Source organism: Delphinus delphis, chromosome 6 (assembly GCF_949987515.2).
Source record: "Delphinus delphis chromosome 6, mDelDel1.2, whole genome shotgun sequence".
Classification (NCBI taxonomy): domain Eukaryota; kingdom Metazoa; phylum Chordata; class Mammalia; order Artiodactyla; family Delphinidae; genus Delphinus; species Delphinus delphis.
Window position 1 is genome coordinate 35,818,577 of NC_082688.1, and position 25,666 is coordinate 35,844,242.

At 52.8% G+C, this 25,666-nt stretch overlaps 1 protein-coding gene across 1 annotated transcript in view; it reads left to right on the plus strand.

Moving 5' to 3' along the window:
- The window catches only part of PAX5 (paired box 5), a 165,481-nt gene that overhangs the window by 113,184 nt on the left and 26,631 nt on the right, over window positions 1-25,666 (plus strand). Inside the window, exon 6 of the mRNA XM_060013382.2 lies at window positions 9,265-9,366. Coding sequence (XP_059869365.2) covers window positions 9,265-9,366 — 102 coding nt within the window. The remainder of the gene's footprint in view (window positions 1-9,264; window positions 9,367-25,666) is intronic.

Below are 25,666 nucleotides of genomic sequence, written 5' to 3' on the forward strand. Positions count from 1 at the left end.
ATTAGATACAAAATTGGTTAATGCCCTACAGGGCAATAAACCCAAACCTTTGGGGTTATCTTTTCTACTTGATAGAAATCTACACATTAATGTGTAACTTCCCTATTTCTAGGTTCTAATCAAACAGTAAAGAATCATCAAACACAGGTATATTCTCTTAGAAGTATGATCCTTGGGTGTGCCTGTTAAATAGTGCCCCGTGACATTGAAAGGCTATGCTTCCCACCTTTATGACCTTTTCTTTTTAAGTTTTCATAATGTTTCTTTACATGCAAAAGGCTTTCTCATGGTTCTGTGACTCTGAGGAAGTGTTTTCTGAGAAAATGTTGTAGAAGTAGAAGTGTCTGCAGTTCTGGTTAAATTATTGAACGAAGATAGAATCAGAAGTGTTGGCTTTGGAGCCCTCACTGAGTTCCTGCGCGATTCCAAGCTGTCCTTCAGGGTGAGCTGAGCGGTTTGGTGGCTGGATGCCGGGGCTCTGGAAGAGCAGCCTTGACAGGCCATCCAGACAGACGGTAGGGCAGGGACAGGGCAGGGGGCTGAGGGGAGGTTGCCAGGAAACAGAGTGAAGGGAAGAACAGCCTGACCTGGCAGGTCGGGCCAGGGAGGAGAGGGCACCGAGGCAATGGAGAGTCAGGAGGGGCTTGGGGACTGACTGGGCTTGAGGGAGAACGGGTGTCTTGGAAGCTGGCATGGCTGGGAGGCTGGGGCTGTCCCCGCCGCCCCCAGAAACAAGGAAGATGGCAGGAGGTTAGGATGGCCCCAGGGAGCTGGCTGTGGTTGTGCCCCAGTTTCTCAGCAGTCGCCTCCTGCAGTGCTTTTCCTCCATCCCCTGGCCTGTTCTGCCCGGCACGGTGGTTACTCTTTCGTAGTTACCTACACCCAGGCAGGGCTCATGTCCTTGAAAGGCCTGGCAGCTGGTGAAGCTGGTGGGGGTGATGGTGTGGGGAGGTTCAGACAGGATTCGAGAGCTTTGAGGATAGGAAGGGCTGAGAATTGGCCGTCTGAGGGCTAAACATGGGCTTCAGATAAGTTTTCTTTGGCCCTCAGTGTACATATTAGAAACTGGATTTGAGTCAACATTCATGTAGACAGGCGATTCCCAAATGAAATGAAACCAGCTTCTTCTGAAAACTAGCCACAGCCGAGTAGGAGCTGCTTTCCGGGCCAGGTGCCTGGTCGCCCTTGTGGACATTTGGTGAGGGGGCCGTGGCAATAAAGTGCAGGTCGACGGCCCCCATCTCCTGCCGTAAGTTCCTTTCCTGAAGACAGAAACAAGACTGATGCTTACCCTCCTTTCACTAGGATTTAATCCAGGGGCCCCAGGGTACCTGATGCTTTAGGCAGGAGTGCTGAGGCTAGGCGGGCAGGAACTTCCATCTCTATAGCAGCTGGCCCGGCCTCCATTTCCAACAACACAGGGGTAAAATGAGGCCTCTGACCTATAGGATGTTGGAGCAGAAAAATCCCTCAGAGGCCATCTGTTCCCACTGCTTGAGTGTTCTGATGGGAAAACTAAGGCCCAGAGAGGTGGCAGAACTTACCTGAGGTCACACAGCAAGTCACCATTGCCCCGGCCTGGGGTGTGCAGGCTTCCTGGGCATGAAGAGTCCCCAGTGGATATGATCGCCAGTTTGGAGGGACTTTGCCTTCCCCAACCAGCTCCGCCATATTCCCTTAGAGCTTGGGCTTTGTGGGTGGAGACTCCCCTCCTCTGGGCAGAACCTCCAACCCAGGGATGTCAAGGCTGGCAGACCCTCTCTGGCCATTGAACCATCACCAGCATCCTGCTCCCATCTTGTTCACAATAATTCATGCCTTCTCAGTGGCTTGCCTTCTTCTTTCTCTCGCTCACACACACAGTCAGGCAGATAGAGGGGGAGTTTGGTTGGTGCCCTGCGGTATTCAAAATGAAGGGTTTGCACACTGTCAGGGTAATGAATTCTGTAAGGGTTTGAAGTGAGGGGATGGGAGGATCTCCATGTCATGTGTCTGGGAGTGACAACCCCCAGTGGTTAATTACTGCCACACGATGAGAATGGAGCTGGTAGCAAAATGAGATAAGTTCATTATGAGCTAAATTTGAAGTTAATTGGATTCAGATTTCCCCCCATTAGTGTACATAGGGAGAGCCTACCTAGAAATGGCCTGTATGAAAAAGAAAAAGTTGCATCCAAACAAAAAAACAGATAAATCAGGGCTAGTTATCTTGTGGAGTTCATGATGAAGGGCTTTCTGAGATGTTGATGAGGTGGGAACCGAAGTTTCTTTCAGACGGGAGAATCAATGTCTTTTGATTAATTTCACCTTGGCAGACGTTTTCTGAGCACCTACTGTGTGCCCGGCCAGTGCAGGGAAGGGAGGGATGTGAGCAGCTCTTTCTGTCTGGGGACCTCCAGTTTATGGGCAGGAAAAGGACAAGTGCCCAGTGCACTGGGGGAGTGTGAGGAATCTGGTGCCAGAATGCCTAAGTTTGGATATGGCTCCATTTCTTACTAGCTGTGAGACCTTGTGCAGGTACCTAACCTCTTTGTGTTTTAGTTCCACGTCTGTAAAATGGGGATAATAGTAGGACTTACCTAACAGAGTTTCTGAGGATTAAATGGGTTAATATCTACGAAACACAGTGAACAGTGTTTGGAATGCTGCCTAGTGTTAGAACAGTGCCTGGCATATAGTAAGTGCTGCAAAAAAGTTAACGATCACGATTATCAGCTGTACGACCTTGGGCACATCAACTGCTTGAGGCCTTCATTTCCTCATCTGTAGAGTGGGGAAAATAATAGCACCCACATTCTGGGGTTGTTGTGAGTGTTGACTGAGATAAGGCATGTGAAGTACTGGCCCAGGGCCTGGCTCATGGGAACCTCTAAGGAAGTTGTTGCTCTGTTGGTTGACTAGTCACCAAAGTGGCCCAGATTCAAGGCAAGGGGACATAGACCCCTTCCCTCTACGAGAAGGCTAGCAAAGAAGACATGTTTTGCGGACACGTTTTAATACTGTCGCAGCAAGCACCGCATTGTTTTGCTCCCAATAAATATGCTCTGTTTCCGATTACAAAAGGAAGACTGAAGCTCAGATGATTGTATTACTTTCCAAAGGTCACACAGCTGGGAAGTGGTGGTGCTAAGTTTGCACCCAGACCTGTGTGATTCCAAATTCCACACCCCCTGCCCGTCCCAGGAGTCCAGATTTGACTCTGGAGGCAACTGGGGGCCTGTAGGAAAGTTGAGCAGGTGAAGGTGGCTTCCTGCCCCCTGGAGCCTGACACCCTCTGCGCTGGCTTGAGTGTCTCCTCCCTCGGGATGGGTCTGGCCTCCAGAGGCCACTTCCTCCACCAGTGTCAGCTGTGGCTAAGCCAGCCCTGCGTCTTCTCCCCTTCACTCGTTTGTATTTTGAGCATTCCAAACTCACGCACCTCCAGGGCCAAGAGGCTACTTTTGTCCCTTCCCTACCATCATCCCTCTGTGGTTTTCCAAAGTTAGTCATTTGGAACCTGAACTTGAAGTTCCCTAAGGGTTCTGACCTGGGATTGTGTGGAGGACAGCAACCTGCTGCAAAGGCGCGGGGCAACCAGGGTTCAGTTCCTGGCTTCCATCACCCGTGCCAGGCACAGCCCTCCAGCTCCTCGATCTTCTGCACAGCTGCACGGCACCCCAGTGTGTGTGCGCACCACAGTTTATTCACCCAGTTCTCTAGGCTTGGGCCTTTAGATCGTTTCCAGTAATTTGTAGTTACAAATAGTGCTGCAGTGACTAACCTGTGTGTATGCATTTGTGTATTGCTGAAGGCGTATGTATGTTCAGGGTAAATCCCTAGAAGTGAGATTGCCTGTTGGAAGGGTAAACGCTTGTGCAGTTTTGTTAGGTGTTGCCAAATCCCCCTCCACATGGGGTTGTACAATTTTGCATTTAATTTGCATTTCTAGTATTATGAGTAAACTGAACGTCTTTTCAATTTGTTTGTCATTTTACATATATATATATATATATATTTTTTTTTTTTTTTTTGGTGAGTTTTGTGTTCACGAATTTTGGCCATTTTTCTACGGGACTTTTGTTCTTTTCCCTTTGATTCTTATGTGCTCTTGATATATCAGGATAGTGGCCGTTTATCTACGGTATACGCTGCAAATAATTTCTTCCAGTCTGCCATTTATCATTTGACCTTGCTTATTTTGTTTTTACCAGGCAAGAGGTTTTTGGTCTGTTTTATTAAGTAATCCAATTTATCAATTTTTTCTTTTATTGAATATTTTTTCCTTAAAGATAATTTTATTTGGCTTCAGAAACAGTTTAATATTATGTCCTTCCTACATTTTTGGTGTCAAATGACTTTTTCTTTTTCAAGATTATGCTGATGATAGATGGCAAGAATAAAAAATAACAGTGCTATTGAGATATACTTCACACAATGCACCCATATGAGGTGTACAACTCAATGATTTTTAGTGCACTCACAAAGTCATGCAACCATCACCATGACCAATTTTAGAACATTGCACCCCCCCCTCAAAAAAAAAGACCTCATATCCATTAGCAGTTCCTCCCTTCTCCCTATTTCCCACCCCCAGACTAAGGCAACCACTAATCTACTTTTTGTCTCCATAGATTTGCCTATTCTGGACATTTTATGTTAATAGAATCATACAATATGTAGTCTTTTGTGGCTGGCTTCTTTCACTTAGCATGATGATTTCAAGGTCATCCATGTTGTAGCATGTATCAGTACTTCATTCCTTTTTATTGCCAAATATTCCATTGTATGGACACACCATGTTTTCTTTATCCATTCATCAGTTGATGGATATTCGAATAGTTTCCACTTTTTGGCTACTATGAATAATGCTGCTTTAAGCATACGTGTACATGTTTTGTGTGGACATATGTTTTTGTTTCTCTTGGAGTGAATTACTGGGTCACATGGTAACGCTATGTTTAACTTTTTGCGGAACTTCCAGACTTTTCTGAAGTGGCTGCACCATTTTATATTCCCACCAGCAGTGTATAAGGGTTCCAATTTTCCACATCTTTCCCAATGCTGTCAAAAATCTGTCTTTTTGATTATAGCCATTCTAATGGGTACAAAGTGGTGTTTCATTGTGGTTTTGATTTGCATTTCCCTGATAGCGAATTGGCCATTTTTGTATATCTTCTTTAGATGAATGTGTATTCAGATCCTTTGCCCATTTTTACACTGAGTTGTTTGTCTTTTTATTATCGAGCTGTAAGTGTTCTTTAATTTTAGCCAATGCCTTTTCCACAGCTTTGATATAATCTTATGGTTTTCCTCTTTTGATATATTAATATGAATTCCCAATGAATGCTTTAATATTGAAGCGCCCTGGCATACCTGGCATAAACCTTATTTGGTCATGTGTACTATTCTCTCTATATGTTGCTTCATCAGTGAGATAGTAGGGTTTTTTTGCATGCATATTAATAAATTGTGAGACTAGCCATTAATTTTCATTTCTGTGCACCTTTGTTCAGTTTTTAAATCAGGATCATTTTGCTAGCTTGGCAAAATGAAGATTTTCTTAGTTTTATGCATCCCGGATCAGCTTAATAATAGAAGTATGTGTTCCTTGAAGGTTTAAAAGAACTTGCCAAAAACAAAAACAAACTTGCCCAAGAAGCTAAATGGGTGAGGCACCTTATTTTAAAAAATAATTTTAAACAACTTTTTCTATTTTTTCTAAGACGATTGGGCTGTTCATATTTTCTACCTCTTCTTGAGTTAGTTTTGCTAATTCATGTTTTCCTAGACTGTTGTCCCTTTTGACGAGATTTCCACATTTAATAGCTAGAGCGTCCACACGTTTTCTTATGTTTTTAAAATATCGTCTCTTCCATATCTCTGGTTGTATCTTCTCCTCATTCCTTATCTTGATATTTGTGTCTTCTTTTTTGAATCTTGCCCTAGGTTTGTCTATCTTATTGGTCTTTTCAAAGAACAACTCTTGGTTGTATTTATTATTTATTATTGTGTATATTTATTATTGTGTCTGCTTTTCTGGTTCCAAATTCATTATTTTCTGCTTTTCTTTATCGATTCCTTCCTCCTCCTTTCCTTAGGTTCATTTTATTGCTTTTTTATCTAGCTTCCTGAGTTGAGTGCTTTGGTGAGGCACTGCATTTCTGCTTTTGGGATCAGGGTTTTAAAGCATATATAACAGTGGCAGAAACCGTTGAGGTTCAGATGTGACCAAAAGGACAGCCCCTGTTGAAGAAAGAACCAAATCCCAGGAGACAGGAGAGCTGGATTCCAGTCCCAGCCTTGCCTCAAATCAGTAGAGTGTCGTGGGCAAGTCCCTTCCCTTCTCAGGAGCCTCTTATCCATTTCAGGCAGACAGGTGGGATGTGGACCTCGTGGGGCTTGGCCCCAGGAGCCCCCCTGCACCAGGCAGCCTCCTATCAGGATAATGCCTGCATCTTTCAGGAGGCAGATCTGGCCTCCTGCTGGTGTGGTCCTGGCTCCCACCTCAACACATATATCACAAAAACCGTGTAGTTGAATTTCCTTCTGCACGAGGGAGCCAGTAAGCCATGGTGACACTGTGGCCTGAAGGCAGGGCTCAGCCTGCTGTCCCAGCTGAGAGTCGGGTGGACAGAAGCACAGCCAGGTACCTGTGCAAGGCAGTGGAGTGGACTGGCTAAACACATGGTCTTTGCCACTGGATTGCTTGGGTTCAGACCCTGGCCCTTACTGTGCAACCTTGGACAAATTACTTGACCTTTCTCCGTCTCATTATCCTATAAAGTGGGGAAAGTATCGGTACCTTACCTCATGGGGTTGTTGAGGGTTAAATGAGTTGATGATTTAAAAGGCTGAGAACAGAGCCTGGTGTTTACAATTTCTATGTAAGTGTTTGTGGTTTGAGTCTGGGGCCGGGGCCGAGCGGTTGCTGCACGGGTTGGTAGGGAAGCCGACGCATTAGAACAGCCCCAGCCTGCGCTCTCTCTACTCGTTTCACAGTCTGGCCCCTGGCACCACGATCTTGCACCGAGTATTCTGACACTTGTGCTCACTCTACCTCCTGAGACATCTTTTCAGTGGCCCTTGGGTCACCAAATCTCTGTAGCAAGTGTGGAGAAGACTGTGTTGGGCCTGGGTGCTCCCCCAACCCCCAACAGGATGCTGCTTAAGATAGAGGTGGCTCCTGGGCTGATGTTAGGAAACATGGGCCAGTTGCTCCCCTCTCCCTGCCGTGGGCCTCAGGGTTTTCGTCTGCAAAATGGCACAGGGGTCGGTCAAGAAGAGCTCTGCGAGCCCTTGACCCCAGATGGAGGGGAGTATTATGGCCTCCAGAGAGTTCCTGCTTCTCTAGCAGGGCCTTTCATCCACTTAAACGTTTGTAGGCCTCCGCCATTCCAGCTGTGGGGTGCAAAGACTTGATCCTGGAGCTTAGACTCTGTGCGGAAAGGAGCTGCCGTGGAGGGCTGTGGTTGCTGGGTCAGAAGAGGGAGGGGATGCGGGGGGGCGGGGCGGGGGAAAGCCTCTTGAAATCACCATGTAAGTGTGGTCAGTTCTGTCAACCCCACTTTTCTGTCTGATCTCAGCTCTCATGGGGAGTCACGTGCAGTTCGGGGGGCAATCAGGACTCCAGGAGGTAAACCTTGGGGCACCTGCTGTGCTGCAGCAATGCCGCATGTGAAGAGACACGAGCCATGCTTGTCACAAGCCAGATGCCCAGTCCAAAGCCAGGGAGGTGCTGAGCAGAGGGCGGGGGCAGGGGGCCTGCTGTCGAGCAGCTGCCTTGTGCTCTGTAAGGGTCTGGAAGACAAGCAGAACCTGTGAAATGAGGCAGCCTCTGGGCGCTGGCTGGACAGTCTTTGAGGGACTGGCACTAGAAGGGCTGTTCTTTCATATGGGGACCATTTATAGGCTCATAAATGGTCGCTGCCTTGGAGTCTCTGGGGGGCATTGGTCAGAGATGGTCCCTCCTCTTTGGCCACCTGCTAGCGGTGCTGGAGCTCAAAGTCGTGTACTTGTGTCCTGCTGGCAGCACCCCACTGGGCCCTAGGGGAGGCCCCTGGGCCCCAGCCTGGCTCTGCGGGGTCAGGGGCTGGTCCCCCACACCGCTGGACCTCTTCTGGCCTTCAGTGTCCACATCCAGAAGAGGGCAAGGTTCTGCCTTCTCTCCCTCCCTCATCCCAAGGCCGCCTTCTCTCCCTCCCAAGGCCACCTGATTTCCCACCCATTTCCCAGGATGGCTGACAGCAGGGGCATCCCTTTCTTTTAGGGGCAACTGCCGATTCCACCCACCAGGGTAGGGTCTCGTCCTCAGAGCTCAGCAGGTAATCACTGCGCAGTCCCATCTCCCAGGGTCTGGATTGTTGGTCTTGTGCGTGAGCACCTGGGTACATACGTGTGACTGGCAATGTTTGAAGAGCTGTAGCCCCGCTCTTTCCCTGAGCGGCAGACCTCAGTGGCACTTCCCTTACACAGTTCTACCACTTTGGGGTTTTCTTCCACACGGCCTGGAACGCAGACCACTTGGCTGCTGCATTCATTCACACATTTTTTCATGAAGACCTACTATAGGTGCTAAGCCCTGTGGTGGAGGCAGGTGTTCTGGGTGCTGAACGAGGTGTCGCCCCTGCCCTCAGGAGCTGACAGCCTGCAACAAGGTGGACATGTGCCCACTGGATGTCTGCCCCCGAGGGCTGAGGCCGTAACCTCCATGTCCCACAGTCCAGAACAGCAGTGTCTGGTGTCAGGAGGTGCGTCCTGCACCATCACTGAATGAATGACAAGCTCTAGTCCCAAAGAGGAAAAGTTCAGTGAGGACCAGATACGGGTCTGAGGCAGGAAGAGCCCCGCCCACTGTCGAGGAAGAGGAGGAGGGAGGCAGTTGAGCTGGTCTTTGAAGGCGGGTAGTGTTGGGCCGTGTGCAGAGGGCACAGCAGAAGAAAAGGTGTGGGATGAGAAGTCCAAGCCCTGCTTGGGGAGTGGAGGGCAAGGGGAGCTGGTCAGAGCTCCAGTTTCCCAGGGGTGTGGCAGAGCCATCCCTGCTTCCTGCTGAGTGGAGCCTGGGCGGCTGGAGGGGTGGGTAAGTGTGTGTCTGTGTGTGTGTGTGTGTGTGTGTGCGCGCGCGCGCGCGCGCGCACGCACGCGCGTGCATGCACATGCACGTGGACTGGGGGCACATTGGTGTTAAGCATCCAGACGTGACAAATGTGCAGATGTCCAGGGAGCTGTGGACATGAGCAGCTGGCCGTGGAGATGCTCACCCTGTGATTTGTTGCTTTGATTCCTCAGGCCGCGACTTGGCGAGCACGACCCTCCCTGGGTACCCTCCGCATGTCCCCCCCGCCGGACAGGGCAGCTACTCAGCGCCGACACTGACAGGGATGGTGCCTGGTGAGTTTGCACTGTCTGCGTCTCTGTAGCAGGCGACGTTCGGGGTTCCGGGGGGCATCCCCGCAAACAGCACAGATGACCTCTCTGCTTCTGAGAAGTGGACCTGAATAAATGAGGAAGAGGTCTGCACTGTCGGCCTCTTTCTCTGCAGCTGGGTTGGCAGTGGGGCTGGACCAGCCAGCGGCAGCACGTCTGAGGACATCAGAGAGAGGGGGGCCCTTGACTGTCGCTCACATACCCCTCACTGGCTACACAGGAAGCCTGAACATGGAGGGGGCCGGGATCTGGCCGAAGGTCAGAGAGGGGCTGGGACGTGCCTAAGTCACCCATCAAGTAGGAGGCAGAGCCACGACTAGAAGCCATGACCCGGCGTGAACCACCCTTAGGCCAGGCAGGAGGGCCCCTGCTCTGGAGCCTCCTCCACACTGCAGGGGCAGTGTCCCCCCACCCATGGACTGGGGAGTCTGCAGGCCAAGGGGACGTGCCCATCTGGTGCCCATAGCCCTCCTTCTAGCCCACCCAGGGGTCCTGCCCAAACAGCCCTAAGCCTCTTCCAGCCTCCTCCCAGCCCACATCCCAGATGCGTGCACCCCAGGGCCTGAGGACCGACTCTTCGTGGACGGTGTGGACAGAGCTTGGACGTGAAGGCTGGGCGTCCACACCTGTGTTTGAGGCCGGGGTGAGGATGAGTGGGCTGGGCATGGGAAAGGAATCTAGGCAGACCAGAGCTTGGGCGGGCTTTCCCCACGTAGCCAGAGCCCGGCGCAGGCGCCCAGGAGTCCCAGAATTCTGCACTCGCTCCTGGCCTTCCAGGTTATTCCAAAGATGTATTTAACAAGGTAGGAGGACAGAGCATATTTCATTTAATGGCTTGTTAGCTTGATTTATGACTTTTAAATATGAGACATACGGAAAATGGCCTCCGTGTGTACTCTTGCCCTGGGCCTTGCCAACGCAGGGGAGGCCTGCCGGGTTCACGCCTGCAAAGCCTTTGCCTTTTCTGCCGCCAGGATGGGCCGTGGCAGAGCACAGGGAGACACCATGCTCCGGGCAAGCGGAGGCGGTGGGCCACACGCCCTCCTGCCCCCCGCTCCACCCCCACTCATCTCTCAGCCCTCAGCGAGTTAGGGCAGCCTTAGGAGGATCCTGCCTATCCAGTAACGGCCCCTCCCGTCTGTGGGCCCTTTGTCAAGTGCAGAGTGCTTGCCCAGGAGCCCTTTGGTGTTACAACCTTGTGAGGTGGGCAGGGTCCCGAGGTTTCAGAGGAGACTGAGACTCAGAGAAGTTAGGGAACTGGCCAAGGCTGCAGAGCTTGGTGGTAGGAGGTCTTGAATCTGGGTCTTCTGCCCTCCAGTTCAGCACTCCTGTCCTCTGCCATCGTGTACGTTCAGTCTGTCAATGCACGCTTTCAGTGATAGCAGAGGGGGAGGCGGCAGCCCCAGGCCCTGTCCCGAGAGCACATTGGCAGGTGAAGCAGACGCCACCCGGCTGGCCCTGCTGGCTCACTGCTGCCAACCCCAAAGAGGCCGAGTTCAGAGGAGCAGCTGAACTTTCCCGAGATTATCCAGACAGAGCCTGGCCTCCAGCCCCTGGGATTCTCCCAGCTCTAATTACCAGGCTCAGGATACAAACGGCTGGGGGCCTGGCAGAGCCCCCAGCGGGAACCAATGCCCATTAATAGTGGCAGCAGGAATCACAGGCCGGCACAAGGGTACAGTCTAACCAAACCTGCCGGCAGCAGCTGGACAGGGGCAGCCACAGGGCCAGCCGGGTGGTGTGGTCCCCTGGGACTCCGCAGAGAGGGAGGGCGCACAGTGAGGAGGAAGGAAGACAAGCATTTTGGCAGGGGAGCCCCACGTCTCCCTCCTCCCCTTTTTCCTTCTCTTTCTGCTTTCTCTTCTCGTGCAGCTCAGCACTCCTTCAGTTTCAGAGCCGGCATCAGGGCTGGGACTCCACGCTCAGCAGGCAGGTGCTCAGTTCCTGTTCCTCAGTGTCCAAACCAGCATCACATCTCTGGGACTCTGTCTCCAAAGTGATTTCCAAACTCATTCTTGGAAGGCTTCATGGGGCAGTGCTGGCCCGCATGCATGGTCTTTGCTGGAACTGCCCAGAGTTGGCCCAAGGCAGAGACGGCCCACCTTTCAGCAGAGCAGGTCCCGGGCCTGTCACTCAGGCATCACCATAGTCTGGCCTCAACTTGCCTTTCTGGCCAACTCTCCCAGCCCGTCCCCCGCCCTGACCGCTCGCTGGTCCCCAGCAGGCCTCTCAGGCCGGTCAGTGTCCCTCCTTATTCTGTGTCTCTGGCTTAGACCACCTCCTGCCTCAGCCTGTTGGGATCCAGCTTCACCCTCCAGGGCTGAGCATAAACATCACCACCCCTGATGCCTCTGGTGAGGCCCTGCTCTGGGGACAATGCTTTACATTTGTTTGTTATGCCACGTGGACCAATTAGCTTTGCCACCAGGAGGTGAGCTCACTGAGGCCAGGCCTCTGCTTTAGTCGTCCTCTGCACCCCTCATAGCCCATAACACGGAATAGGTACTTTTTTGTGAGTGTTGGCTGAGGGCGGGAGGGAGGGAAATTTCACATTGACCTGCATGTGAGTTTCCTGTGGCTGCTTTAACAAATCAGCACAAACTCGGTGGCTTAAAACAAAGAGAAATTTCTCTCACCGTCCTGGAGCCCAGAAGGCTGAAATCGGTATCACTGGGCCAAAATCAAGGTGTGGGCAGGGCTGTCCTCGCTCTGGAGGCCCCAGGGAAAGACCCGTTCCTCTCCTCTGCTACCTTCTTGGGGCTCCTGGCGTTCCTTGGCTTGTGGCTACATCATTCCAATCTGCAACTCTCTGCCCCATCTTCACATCACTTGTGTGTGTGTGTGTGTGTGTGTGTGTGTGCGTGCGTGTGCGTGTGTATCAAGTCTCCCTCAAGCTCTCTCTTGTAAGGATACATGTGACTGTATTTAGGGCCCACCCAGATAATGTGGGGTAATCTTCCCATTTCAAGATCCTTGACTTAATCACACCTACAAGGACCCCTCCCCCCACTTTTTTTGGTCATATACGTAATGAGCCCTGGTTGTAGGGATTAGAATGTGGATATACCACAACCTGTGTCAGGGTTTCAACTTTGTAGTTGTTCAGATTTCTGATTCATAACCCCTGGGGCTTCTGGATCTGGGAGGTATACATTCAATTGTGACCGCAGGGGATACCATTTCTAGACCCACAAGGGCATGTTGGCAGCGTTTGGAGAAACAAGCTGAGCAAGGTTTTAGGCGAATCGTTTATCCTGTTTTTGTATCGCTGAGGCTGTTACACAGCGATGGTCTGTTTCGCTATATGGAACAGTCCTCCCTCCTGGCCTGGCAGTGAATCCCGAGGGAAACTGAAATCTTCTGAGCTGTTTTTCCTACCCTAGGTTTTGGGAAACATTTGGCTGCCCCCTCTTCCATTTATAAAGGAGGCTTCCATGGATAAGGTCTGCTTTTAGGACAAGTTGAGGAGGGATCATGTCCAGGGAACACTTGGGCAGTTGAACTTTGGGGCCTGGAAAAATAGTACATTCTCCCGTACTGCCAGCTTGGTGGCTTCAACTCTTGTTTATTTCGAATTTGACTCCGCCATCAGGGGTTGTCTGCCCTTTCTGGTTTCAGGGTGTTTTCACACCCGCAAAACAGGGCTACTTGGCTTTCTCTAGCGTTGGTAGATTCAGTTCCTGTGGCTCTGCCAACCCCGCATAGCCCTTTGCTTCGTCGATTAAAGCAAGTGCGGCACGTCACGTCAGCTCAGAGTGGAGACAGTTTTCAGGTTTTATCTTCATCAAATGCCAAAAGTTTTGCACCAAAGATTCCATAGTGTCTTGAGCAGTATAACTAGTTGATTCCCGCCTGAAGATATTTGCACAACCTAACGGATATTGACATGGCATTTGAAACTCTTAAAAATTCTAGGCTGGGCGAAAGAAAGGGGCGTTCACTGCCCTTTGGCTTCAGTGAGTCTAAGAAGCAAAGGAACCAACTGTCTTTGAGAGGAACCTGGGCGCCCCCGTGTATCCTTTACTGGACTCCTCTTGGGGGCTTCAGGCCAGAGTGCCGGGAAATCCTGCCGTGTTTGCCTTCCCTGGGCTGCAGCAGACAAGCAGCTGTTTGATGGGAGGCCCTAGAAGGAGGCTGGCAGGCTCCTCTGCCCTGGGCGCCCTACTTGCCATGGATTGGTGTACATCACTTCTAGATGCCATTCAGTTAAATTGCTCAATCCACTGATGGCTTTCTTGAAGAAGTGGGAGGTGAGGGTGAGGGTGGAGCAGACCCCTGAGGCCAGTGAGGCCGTCTGGGCAGGCACAGGGCCCCGGATTCCAGCGGGAGGAATGACGGCGCCTGCTCCCCTCACACGGGCAGTTTCCTCTGCTTAGCGCGCTCAGCCCCCTCTGCTGCTGCCGCTGCCGCCTGGCCCAGCCTGCCTGGCTCCCTCTCACCCCTGTGGTTTCACCTCCTCTGAGGGGCCTTCCCCATCACCAAATGTGTTAGTTTCCTCTTGCTTCTGTGATGAGTTACCACAAACTAGTGACTTAAAACAATGATAATTTCTCATCTTACGGTTCTGGAGGTCGGGAATCCAAAATGGGTCTCCCTGGGCTGAAGTCCGGGTGTCCTTCTGGAAGCCCCAGCGGAGAATTGTGTCCTTGCCTTTCCCAGCCTGTAGATACTCTGCATCCCTTGCTTTCGGGCCCCACGTTGGGCTGAGTCTTTATCGTGCCTCCATATTCCAGGTTTGCTCTCTCCTGGCCCCCTCTTCCCGTTAGAAAGACCCTTGTTTTATTGGACTCACCTGCTTAATCCAGGATAATCTCCATGTCTTCAGGTCAGCTACTTAGCAACCTGAATTCCCCCTTTGCCATATAACCTGACACGATCCTGGGTTCCAGGGATTAGGACGTAGACATCTTTGGGGGATGGCGGTGTTACTCTGCCCACCACACCATCTGAACCAGAACCCCATCACACCCCTCTCAAAGCATCCTGTTCTTTTCATTTGTGATACTAAGCACAATGGAAGGGATTTAATTAGCGGTTTACTCCTTCCTCATGCAGTTTCCTCTCAGGTCTATACAGTACAGAAGGGTTATACAGCACACAAGGTTCTGTCTGTTTTGCTCGCCGCTGTGTCCCTGGTTCCTGGCAGAGTGCCTAGCCCATAGTAGCACTCAGGCAACAGTTGATGAGATACAAAAGGTGGTGGAGAGGGGTGGTGGTGGTGATGAGGGCTGGGCCGCCGGGGAGAGCTCAGCCCAGTGCTGGAACACTGCAGCCAAGGAGGCTGGGCTGCCCGAGGGCCCGCACTGGCAGCCACGTGGTGAAGCAGGGAGACCGAGTGGTTAAGAGCATGGGCTCTGGAGCCAGACTGCCTGGTTTTGAGCCACCGTCCTGCTTCTTACTAGCTGTGTGACTTGGGGCAAGTTACGTAACTTCTCTAGACCGTAGTTTCCTCCTCATCTATAAAATGGGAATGATGTGATAATAAGAATGAGATGTACATGTAAATGATGTACAGTTGGCTCTCTGTATCTGTGGATTCTGCATCCATGGGTTCAACCAACCATGGATAGAAAATACTTGGAAAAAAATTCCAGAAAGTTCCACAAAGCAAAACTTGAATAGTGTCAGCAACTACTTACATAGCACTTATATTGGATTAGGTGTTACAAGTAATCAAGAGGTGATTTAAAGTATACAGGAGGATGTGTGTAGGTTATATGCATATATTACATCATGTTATAGAACAAACTTGAGCATCTGTGGATTTTGGTATCCGAGGGGGTCCTGGAACCAATCCCTGGCAGATACTGAGGGACGGCTGTAAAAAATGTAAAAACTCTTAGAACTTAGCCTGGCACATATTAAGTGCAGTGTAAGCATTAATTATTATTATTATGTATGATTGCTGTCATTTATTCAGGGGTCTGAGCTGGGTGCGGTGGTGAGGGGAGAAGCCTAGCAGGCAGGCCTAAATCCGGCGTCAGGTGAAGAGCGCTGCAGCAGTGCCCACAGCCCATGGGGCCCATGGATCAATGGGAAATCCAGTTAGAGGAGAGTCCAGTCACAAACAAGAACATTGCCAAGCAGGAGTAGGGCAGACTCTGAGTGCCAGGCCTGGAGAAAACGGAGAGGCACCTGGGGCTGGTCCAGTTGAGAAAGGTGTCCTGGTAAAGAGGGCCACAAGCTGGGCTGTAACCGGAGTATCCTTGGCCGTCTGAAGAAGAGGGTGGGGCAGGGGGCTGAGAGTGGGTCCCGCTGGCGACTGGAGGGGGTTCACATGGGCGGGAGCATGGCCCAGCCAGCCCAGCTGGGTAAGTGGGGTTGACAGGAAGGGGAGATGGTTGAGGAGGAGGCCAGGGGCCAACAAGGTTAGGGTCTGAGCTCGTCAACTTTGGAGACCAAGCAGACATCCCGGTGAGGTGCTCTGCAGACAGGTGGTGAAGCAGATCAGGAGCACAGGGGCAAAGTCTGCCCAGAGAGAGACGCGGAATTGTCCCAAGAGAAGTAGGGGCCCTGTGGAAGGAGTGTGGCTTCAGCACTGATTAGCTGTGGGGCTCTGCATGAGCTCTGTGACCTCTCTGAGCTGCCCTGCCTGCTGTTTTTGAGGATCATTTGAAATGAAGGTTTGCAGTTACTGAGGCACCAGCTGTGTGAGGTAGGAAGGGTAGTGAGGTCTGGAGGGGAGGAGAGGAGGGCTTCTTTTGTCTGTCTGTAGCAAGCGCCTCCCTGACTGAGCATTGCTCGCTCTGTGAAAGGCCTGCAGGCTTGAGGCGTTGGGGGACCAGCGCCAGGCGGGGAGGCAGAAGCTTGGATGTTGGCCGAGCTCAGCCAGGGCCTCACGATGTGGTCTGACACACCGTTTCCACTCTCTGGGCCTCGCTCAGCCCGTAGGGCAGGGGTACAGTACACTCTGCACAGTTCCATAGGCATGGCCGGGACCCATGGATGGGAGTCAGAGGGACACCTTCTTCAGCCTTTGTATAGAGACCCTTCTCCAAAATTAGAACTGAAGGTATGGGGATGGGCAGGCTTGGGAGGGGCCAGCAGAAGCCAGTGAGGACTTGGCAGAGGGGCTGGAGTGTCAGGTAGGAGACTGGATCAGTGCTTTGTCCCCAAGTGCCTCCCCCGGCCCCAGCATCAGTGTTAGCTTAGGGGATGAGTGGCCTTTGTTTTTAGGTCTTACTTCCCCCTGATCAGGGCTCCTGCTGGTCCTGTGGCCTGGGCACTTTCCAAGCTCCCTCCACACCTTTCCACGCCTGCCCTGGGCTCGGGGTGCACACCTGTTGCTCGTTCCTGACTCTTTGCTGCCCTCTAGTGGCCTCCAGTCACTCTGCCACACCAGGAACGTAGACCCCAAGGAATGACAGGCACAGCTAGGATGAAATGACAGGTGGCCATTCATTTGTCCATTCATTCATTCTCAGACAGTTCCTGAGAGACACTGGGTGCCCGTTCTGGGCTAGGTGTGGTGTTACAGACACAGCCCCTGCCCTCAGGGAGCTCACAGTCCAGTTGGGGAGACAGATATAAAAAAAATCATCCCTGCATGCTGTGTTTAGAGCTAAAATCTAGGAATGTGCTGAGGAAATGAAGGAGAGAGACTGCTAGGGACAATGGGGCGGAGTGGGAAATCAGGGAAGGCTTCCCTGAGAAGGTCATTTGAGCTGCACATTGAAGGGTGAGTTTGTCAGTCTGAGAAGTTGGAGGGGCATTGCTGGGTGAGGGACTATGTGTAAGAAGACCCAGAGCCTTAACCCCTGGAAAACTCTGTGGCACGAAGTGCTGCAAACAGCAGCCTTGACAGATGGCAGGCTTGGCCCAGGAAGATCTGGACGTGAGTCAGAGGCAAGGCTGCTGTGCCTTCATAGAATGGAGAACGAGGGGTTTGGAGTGGCCTCATCTGGACAGTGCACGTGACTAAAGCCCCACGTGAACCCTGCATTGAAGTGACGCTGGGACTGGGGAGAAACTCCACGTGGGCTTTATGAGTGCTTTGCCGCATTGGGGAAGAAAAGAATTGCAAGAGCAAAGGCTCAGAGATGGAAAGCACGCTGGGGCATGAAGGTCCTACTGGAACTTAGGAGGCTTGGGTTTTGATTCCAGCTGCCAGACACTCACAGTGTGACCTTGGGATGTGGTCTTGGGACTTCTTGCTTTCTCTTAAAACAGGAGGCAGGGGGTGAGAAGATTGAATTAGATGCTCCGTAGGGGGCTTTCTGGTCCTGCCACACAAGGGCTTCTAAATCTGCGATGTCCCTGCCTGCTGGTGTCACCCCTCAGCTGAACTGGAGGCTCCCGAGCCTCGCCACCTGTTTGACGTGAGCAGCAACTTCCCTTCCAGTTTCCATTCAGCTCTGGGGCTGGGACCTGCTAACGCAATGGCCCTGGGCTATCATATGTAATTGGGTAATCACTTCCAAGGAGTGGAGCTGAAGGAAGGGTGCCTCAGAATATGCTAATCCCATACACCCATAGCTGTGTCCCCTAACACTGCTGTGACAGGCGAGGACGGCCTTCTGGGCATGCCACATGGGATGGGTTCTTACAGACTTTGGAGTCTAGAACCTCAGGGCAAGAGAGGCAGCAAAGATGACCATGATTTGTTCCCTCATCTAAGCAGAGTGTCCCTTTGGGGAGCACGGAGGTGGGAGGCAGGGCACCTCAGCCTTTTCTCACACACGTCAGGCCCATGGCAAGGACAGGCTGCCCAGGAAGTGGCCACAACTGGGGGAGCTCGGAGCAGGCACTGAGGACACCTTCACCTCCTCTAGGCTACTCTGGGTCCCACCCTCTTGTTAGTTTCCCCATGTCTGCTCCATCCGTCCATCCGTCCATCCATCCATCCATCCATCCATCCATCCATCCATCCATCCATCTAACCCACCCCCCACCACATCCTTCCTTTCCTCTTCCCTCCCTCCCTTCCTTCCTTCCAACATTTATTGACCACCTACATGTGCCGGGTATAGCCTAGGGATATGAGGGGGAGAGCCATGCCCTTGTCCATGGGACATGGACACGAAAAGTTCTCAGTCTATAGTGCATACAGGCGAGTCAGTAGGGCCTATGGGGACAGGGGTGGCAACAGGTGACCCCAGGGACTCTGGGAGCACAGAGCACAGAGAAGGGGGATCCAGCCTAGAATGGGGATGTCAGGCATAGAAGGCTCCAGAATTTCCCCATAGAGGGGTTTGTTGGGGGGCAGTGGGCATGTCTGAAGCAGCTTTTGCATAGAGTTTTGCTAAAATTAAGCAGACACCATTGTCCACATCAAAGAATGGGGAGACCAGGGGCAGAGCTAAAGCCTCCCAGTGGTGCCGCCCTGGGTCAGGGGAGGAATCTGGGAAGAGGCGGTTCTCAGGCTTGATGCTGTTGGAGCAGCATGTTAGCTGGTGGGAGGTGGAGTGAGGAGGGGAAATGAATGCTTCAATCTGGGGCAGGGATAGTGAATATAAAGGTTCTGAGGCATGCTTAGCTTCTGTACATACTGGAGTCCTTCCAGAAACCAAATCGAACCTACGGGGGTCATCTTTGTTCTCCTACCTTTGATCCACTGGAATCTGCAGCCCTTGTCTCTAAAACTTCATCAGCTGTCAGCCCTCAGCTGAATGGACTGCCACCACTAAGCCTGTGGGTCACTCCACCTGGGACACTTCTCTCCTGAGAACTTCTGGCAGCCCCCAGAGCTTTCGGGGGCAGAGAGAGCAGTGGGGCTTGACTCCTGCCCTCCAAAAGGAAAATGCTTTGGAATAAAGCCAAATTGCCTCCGTCCATAAGTTAATTCCACCAACAACCTGGCCTCAACCCACATGGTGCTTTACAGTCTATAAGGGAGGCATGCCTGTCACCCCCAGTGGCAATTTGAAAGCACTTTTAAAAAAAATATTTATTTATTTATTTTTGGCTGTGTTGGGTCTTCGTTGCTGCACGCGGGCTTTCTCTAGTTGCGGCGAGGGGCTTCTCATTGCAGTGGCTTCTCTTGTTGCGGAGCACGGGCTCTAGGGTACACGGGCTTCAGTAGTTGTGGCACACAGGCTCAGTAGTTGTGGCTCGCCGGCTCTAGAGCACAAGCCAGTAGTTGTGGTGCACGGGCTTAGTTGCTCTGTGGCATGTGGGATCTTCCCAGACCAGGGCTCGAACCCGTGTCCCTTGCACTGGCAGGCAGGCGGATTCTCAACCACTGCACCACCAGGGAAGTCCTGAAAGCACCTTTGAGGTTGGAATGTTTATCCCCATTTCAGAGGCAAGCGAGCTGAGTTCAGAGAGGTGCCGTGCCTCGCCACGGTGCACAGACAGTCAGGGGAGCAGCTAGGCCTGGTGCCTGGAACTCTGGTTCCGAGTTCACCCAGCCCCTGGTGCCCATAGAGAGTGAGAGGGAATGGGCTGTGGGCCCAGGAAAAGGCCTTGGTTTCCTTGGTGCTCCCTCAGGGCTGTGGATGGCCTTCCTGACCCAGAGATCTTTTATGGCTCGGGAGAAGTCCTTCCCAGCTGGGACACCAGGGAACCACACTTCAGGTCCCAGTACATCCCCTTCTACTGCCCACCTTCACCTGTCTGCGTCTCAGCCATCCTCCTAGGCCCCGGTCAAGTGCTGTCTCTCACAGGAGGCCTACGCCCCCCACCCTGGGGCTCATCTCTCCCCTGAGCACCGCCAGGGCACTGTCCATGGCCTGCCTCGCTCAGAGCTGGAGTGACCGGGCTCTCCCAGCTCCTGGTTGCTCCTCTAGGAATCCTCCACCTGCCCAGTCCCTGCACACAGCAGGCGCTCCATGGATATGGGCGGGATGTATCTGAATCGGGCACATGCCCTCCCGACCTTGTCTGGTCCAGAGTCGGGGGCTTGGGGCCCGACTGTATAATTAAAGGGGCTTCAGCTCGACTTCCACAATGGCTCGCTCTTCCCATGTTTGCTCTGGCTCCTCACTGGAAGATGCTGAGACAATGGCCCTTGTTACCCTCTGTTTGAGTTATTTATTTTTTTCACTTTTGCCTCCTTCCCCTCTCGGGGGACTCGCCTCTCGCCCTCATCCCTCATGTTTTCCCTTTCACTTGACTGTCACTCTCATTGTCCTCCCGGGGCCGGGAGCGCAGGGTGACAGGCAAGGGGAGCCCAACCGGGCCGGGGAGGCTGGAAATATAGTCATTAATGGGACCCGAGAAGCCCAGATGTCCTCCCTGAATGCGGGTAATTTGTTTTTAATGAAAAACCACGCGGTGACCCTGAACAAATGAATTTTCTTTATAAGGAGTCTATGTGCAACGGCACAGATAAAGGACCCGAATCAGGGAGACTTAGATCCAGGGCTGAAAGAAAGAGAGAAAGAGAGAGGGAAGGAGTGGGAATGAGAGCAAGACATAAAAGAGGGGGGAAAGGAAATTTTAAGATGACAACTGTGTTATCATGTCCTTGTGTGTGAAGCGCAATCCCAGGTCACACATGCCTTGGGCATTGTCCTGCCAGAGCAGGATGCATGACAGTTGTGGCCATTTTGAGGTCTTGTTCACAGCAATGAGAAGAACATGAACCACCATCTGGACAGATCTTTACAAAGTACAAGCCTTTTTCTTGTGTGATCTCAGCAGGTCCCCACCATAGCATCAGGAGGGCATGGTTTTTAGCCCCATTTCACAGAGATGAAAACCGAGGCTAAGGTCACACAGCTAGCGAGCGGTCGGGTCCAGATGATAAGGGAAGGACTTTGTCAATTTGGAGTTTGACTCTTAGAAACACAGTGCTTTCTCTGGCGGGACCCAAGAGAAGGGTGCTGCACGGGCAGCTCTGAGATAAGGGGAGGTCCTGGGTCTGCACTGAGGAGTGTTGGATTGAAGCAGATCCCCACAGCCCCAGAACTTTGTGAATATGCAGACTTTCTGAGAGTACTTTTGGTGGGGGGTTCCTGGAAAGAGAACTCCCCAGGAAGGAGTCGGAGCCATTTGCAGAAATGGCTGCAGGAGAATTGGAATCTGGACAGCAGCCGTGTATCACCTACCACCACCCAGGACCCTAGGAGGGGAGCGTAGAGCAGGTACCTGGGGGCAGCAACAAAGGTACTGGTTCAGCAGAGGCCCTGCCCATGGCGTTGGGGGAATCTGCCCGTGGGCAAAGCACTGCAGGCAGCTAGTACAGGTCTAGGTTGGGGTGCATCTGTGGGGTGTTGGGTGCGGATCTGTTCTAACACATGCCTCGAAGAGGGCTGGAGATGGCCCTTGTACACTCTATAGCTACTTCTCCCTTTGCCAGGGATGGACAGGGCTGGACTGACCTTAGAAATCAGCAGGGGAGTGTGCAGATGAGGTCTAGGAAAGGACTTGTTCGAGGTCACACAGCAAGTCAGAGGAAGAGCCAGGCTGGCTTGCTTTCTGTGGCAGCAGTCTGTCCTTTTGTCCTCCACCCCCCCCCACCCCCCACCCCGGGCTGGTGGGAAATACCACACCCTCTAGTTCTTCACCGAAGCAACAAAAAGGAAGCTTTGTGTCTCCTGACTTCACGCAGGCCTGGCATTCCTGGGGTGGTCCCTGGGTGACCTGGCTTCTAGAACAACTCAAAGCACGACTCCCGCTCCACCCACCCCAACGTTCTCACGTTCTTCCTGAGCCCAGATCTTCCCCAGGCCCTACCTGGTCAGCTGCAAGAGCATCTCCTGGGATGCAGGCCGTGCCCGTCCCCAGGCCAGTCAGAGCTTCAGCCTGGGGCCATGCTGAGGCCCCGACTCCCCCTGCTCTCGGCTTTCCCCACAGTCAGGCGGCTGGACGAAAAGAAATGATTGTTTTCTTTCCTGGGTTCAGTTTCCCTCTGGAAGGTGTGACCCAATTAGATAATCAGACAAATAGAAAAATCTGGCCATGACCCCAGCTGCGGTTCTAAAGTCTCGGCTCACATTTAGGTCCCTGCCTCCCATACGCCCCTCGGAGAGCCGAGAGCAGGGCCGGCTCGGGCTTCCTCGGCCAGCTGGAGCAGACCTTCCTCAGTGCTGCGCTCCTCCGTAACTGATGATTTTTTTCCCCAGTGACTTCCAAAATGGAGTTGAGGCAGCCTCGTGACCTTTCAGTAACATCAGCCCGAACCTGAAATCCCCGTAATGAAATCAGAGGACTGCCAGTAGGTCACAGGCAGAGGCCCCGGAGGGAAGCAGTGGGCCCCGCCCACAAGTGCACTGGTTTTTAATAGGGTCCCACCATCCAGCTTTGTGCCCGCCCCGCCCTGCAGCCGGAGCTACCCACTCCGAGCTGCTGGGAGCAGGGAGCTCACTTTCTTGGAAAAGGCTTCTATCTGGATACATTCCAGAGCATGCTTCCAAAAACATACTCTTAATCAAAAAGAAGATCACCTGAAAAACTGGGGCAAATTGTGATTGTCCAGCAGTGGACAATTATAAATGCCAGGAGGGGTTGCCAGTTGGCAAATAAATCCTCTGGTGAGGTCTTGGATTAGTTACATCACCAATGAGCTGACCGGGGTCTTTTTTTTTTTTTTTTTTTGCGGTACGCGGGCCTCTCACTGTTGTGGCCTGTTGCGGAGCACAGGCTCCAGACGCGCAGGCTCCAGACGCGCAGGCTCAGCGGGCATGGCTCACGGGCCCAGCCGCTCCGCGGCATGTGGGATCCTCCCGGACCGGGGCATGAACCCGCGTCCCCTGCATCGGCAGGCGGACTCTCAACCACTGCGCCACCAGGGAAGCCCCGGGGTCTTTCTTAATTGTCCTCATTTATGGGATAAGTTCTGGCCTTCCTCCGTTCCTTCCTTCCTTCCTTCCTTCACTACCTCCCTCCCTCACCTTCCCCCCTTCCCTTATCCCCGCCTCTCTTTCCTTCCTCCCTTCCTCCTTCCTTCACTTACTCTCCCATTCAGTCATTCATTCATCAGACAATCCCTGAGCTCCTCCTCATGGGTGCTGAGCCCAGTTCACAGAGTGGATACAGAAATCATTGAATTTCTCAAGACCTCAGAGCATCTGTGAGGAGAATCACCCATGTTACCTGCTCAGAATGGAAAGAAACCAGCTTGAGTGTGGCAGGTTTGTGGGACTGCTAGGCCCAGGGCCCAGGCAGGGACTCCTGGGGGACAGGAGGGTGGGGTTTGGGGGATGCAAGGCTGGACTGCAGACAGGAAGGGATCCCCTGGCCTAAGGCTGTTTCACCCTGGGACTCCCTGAGAGGCTCCCATGGAAGCCTGGCCCCTCGGAACCTCCATCCCTGAAGCGGGTGCCAGGCCCATGTGTACAAACAGGGGTTCAGTATTTAAGAGCAGGGAGGAGCAGGGAGCTGCCCTGAATGGCTGCCCGCTTTGGAAATTTCTATGCATTTGTAATAACAAAATTACCATAATTTGCTCGTTAACGCAGCTAGATCAGTCAAGCATTGTTCCAGCGCGGGCAGGGAGGCCGCGGTGCCTCTCTCTGCACACTCTCCACACCCCAGCCAGCCTGCCAGCCCGTTAGAGTGCTGGAAATTAGCATGCAAATGGTCCTAATTCGGTGGGCGAGCTGTCAGGCAGCGCCTCTCCGGCCTCGTCTCCGTGAAGGCCCTGACAGCCCGGCTCCGGCGCAGGCCGCCCTCCTCACTCCAGCCAGGAGGGGCTCCGAGGGGCACCTCCAGACTGACAGCTTGGCGGCCTCCCTCCCTCCGTCAGCGCCATCAGGCCTGGCGGCAGGCTCCCCGGGGAGCAGGCAGGGCCTGCCACCGTGCCGGCCAGCCAGAGGAAGCGAGGAAGCGGGCGGGCTGCTGGGGGAGGCCGGCCGGTGCTCAGCTCCACCAGCCTTGACTGGATGGAGCCGCGGGGCAGCGCGAGGGTGGAGTGGGGCCCCCTGACCCAAGGCCCAGGGAGCCTCTCAGTGTGTGGGATCCGCGAGTGGCCCCGTGGGGACCCTGGGGCACTTTCTCCCACCTGCACACCTGTAAGGAGCAAGTCCAAGTCCTGCCTCGCTCTCCCATCTTTGTCTCCCAGGCCTGACTTAACACATCCCGGATCTCAGCCTTCGAGTACCTGGAACATCTCTGTCCAAATCTATGCGTGGAATTCCTCCAGCTGGGAGGGAGATCTGGGGGAGGCTGAGAAGGTGTGTGGGGTGTCTTGGACGCCCTGGACCAGGACTTGGCACCCGTGGCCTCAGTCCTGCCTCCAGTCACCTTCCCCACTTGGCATCTTTATGGTGGAGACATGTTAATGGTCTTCCTCCAAGGGCTGTCGTGAGCATAAAAGAGACGAGAAGTCTCTGCTTTCTAGAAGTGGCTGACATCTAGGGAGAACGTCTGTGGCTGGTCGTTTCCCAGCCTGCTTGCCCTTCACAATAACCTCACCAGGTTGGTGTTGATGGTACCCCATTTCCCTGCCAGAGGAGGAGGCCGAGGCCTCGGCTCACACAGAGTAACTTGCCCAAGTGGCAGGGCCAGGATAGAGTCCAGTCTTGATTGCTCAGAGCCCTTTTAACAAGAGAAAAGGCAGGACCCTGAAAGCCAGATCATGCTTCTGTCTCCACAGTGAAAGCGTGATGACACCGCCTTGCAGGCAACCTGTGCCTCTTAACGGTGCTTGGCACATTCTTAGTACTAAATAAATGTGGGCTGAACGAAGAGAACCCAGGTGGCCCAGGTTTGACAGTCTTTGGGATCCACTGTATCCATCTTTGTGTTCTCCTCCTGATCTGTGACAGCAGAGTGAAGAAGCTACAGCAGGAGAGAGAGGCGAAGCCACAGAGCTTATCTTGAAGTTTCCCCCGGGCTGTTTCTCAGGACCTTGCTCCTTCCTCCCGGAGGGTGGATGCGGCCCCACTCCAAGATTCAGGGTATGGCAAGTGGAGAGGGGGCTGGATTTCAGTCCCCACATGCCCAATTAGCTGGTTGCTCTTGTGCAGTGAACAACCTACTCATCCCTACAGGGCTGTCCTGCCCCTTTGTCTGTTTTAAGGGAATCTTATTGGAACTCTTTAGCCCTCAGATAAATGGAGAGGTGAGAGAGACCCTGAGAAACTCAAAACCCCAGCTAGCTGCTGGCTGTCTGGGGGGCAAAGGAGGCTCGTGAGCCTGAGTGTCTGCTGCATCACAGCACGACCCAGCACGGAGCCTGGCACAGGGCAGACGCTCAGTGAGGGTTTGAGAAGCCACATTTAATAATGTGTGGACCAAGAGAGGAAGTGAACACACAAAAACGTGCAGGGGTGAACTAAAAGCCATCCATCCTGCTTACCTCAGACCAAATAAATGCCTGCAGCCATGGGTGGCTTTTCCTTTCCACCTACTCTTTGGTTTGTTATTTGGGGGCTATGGT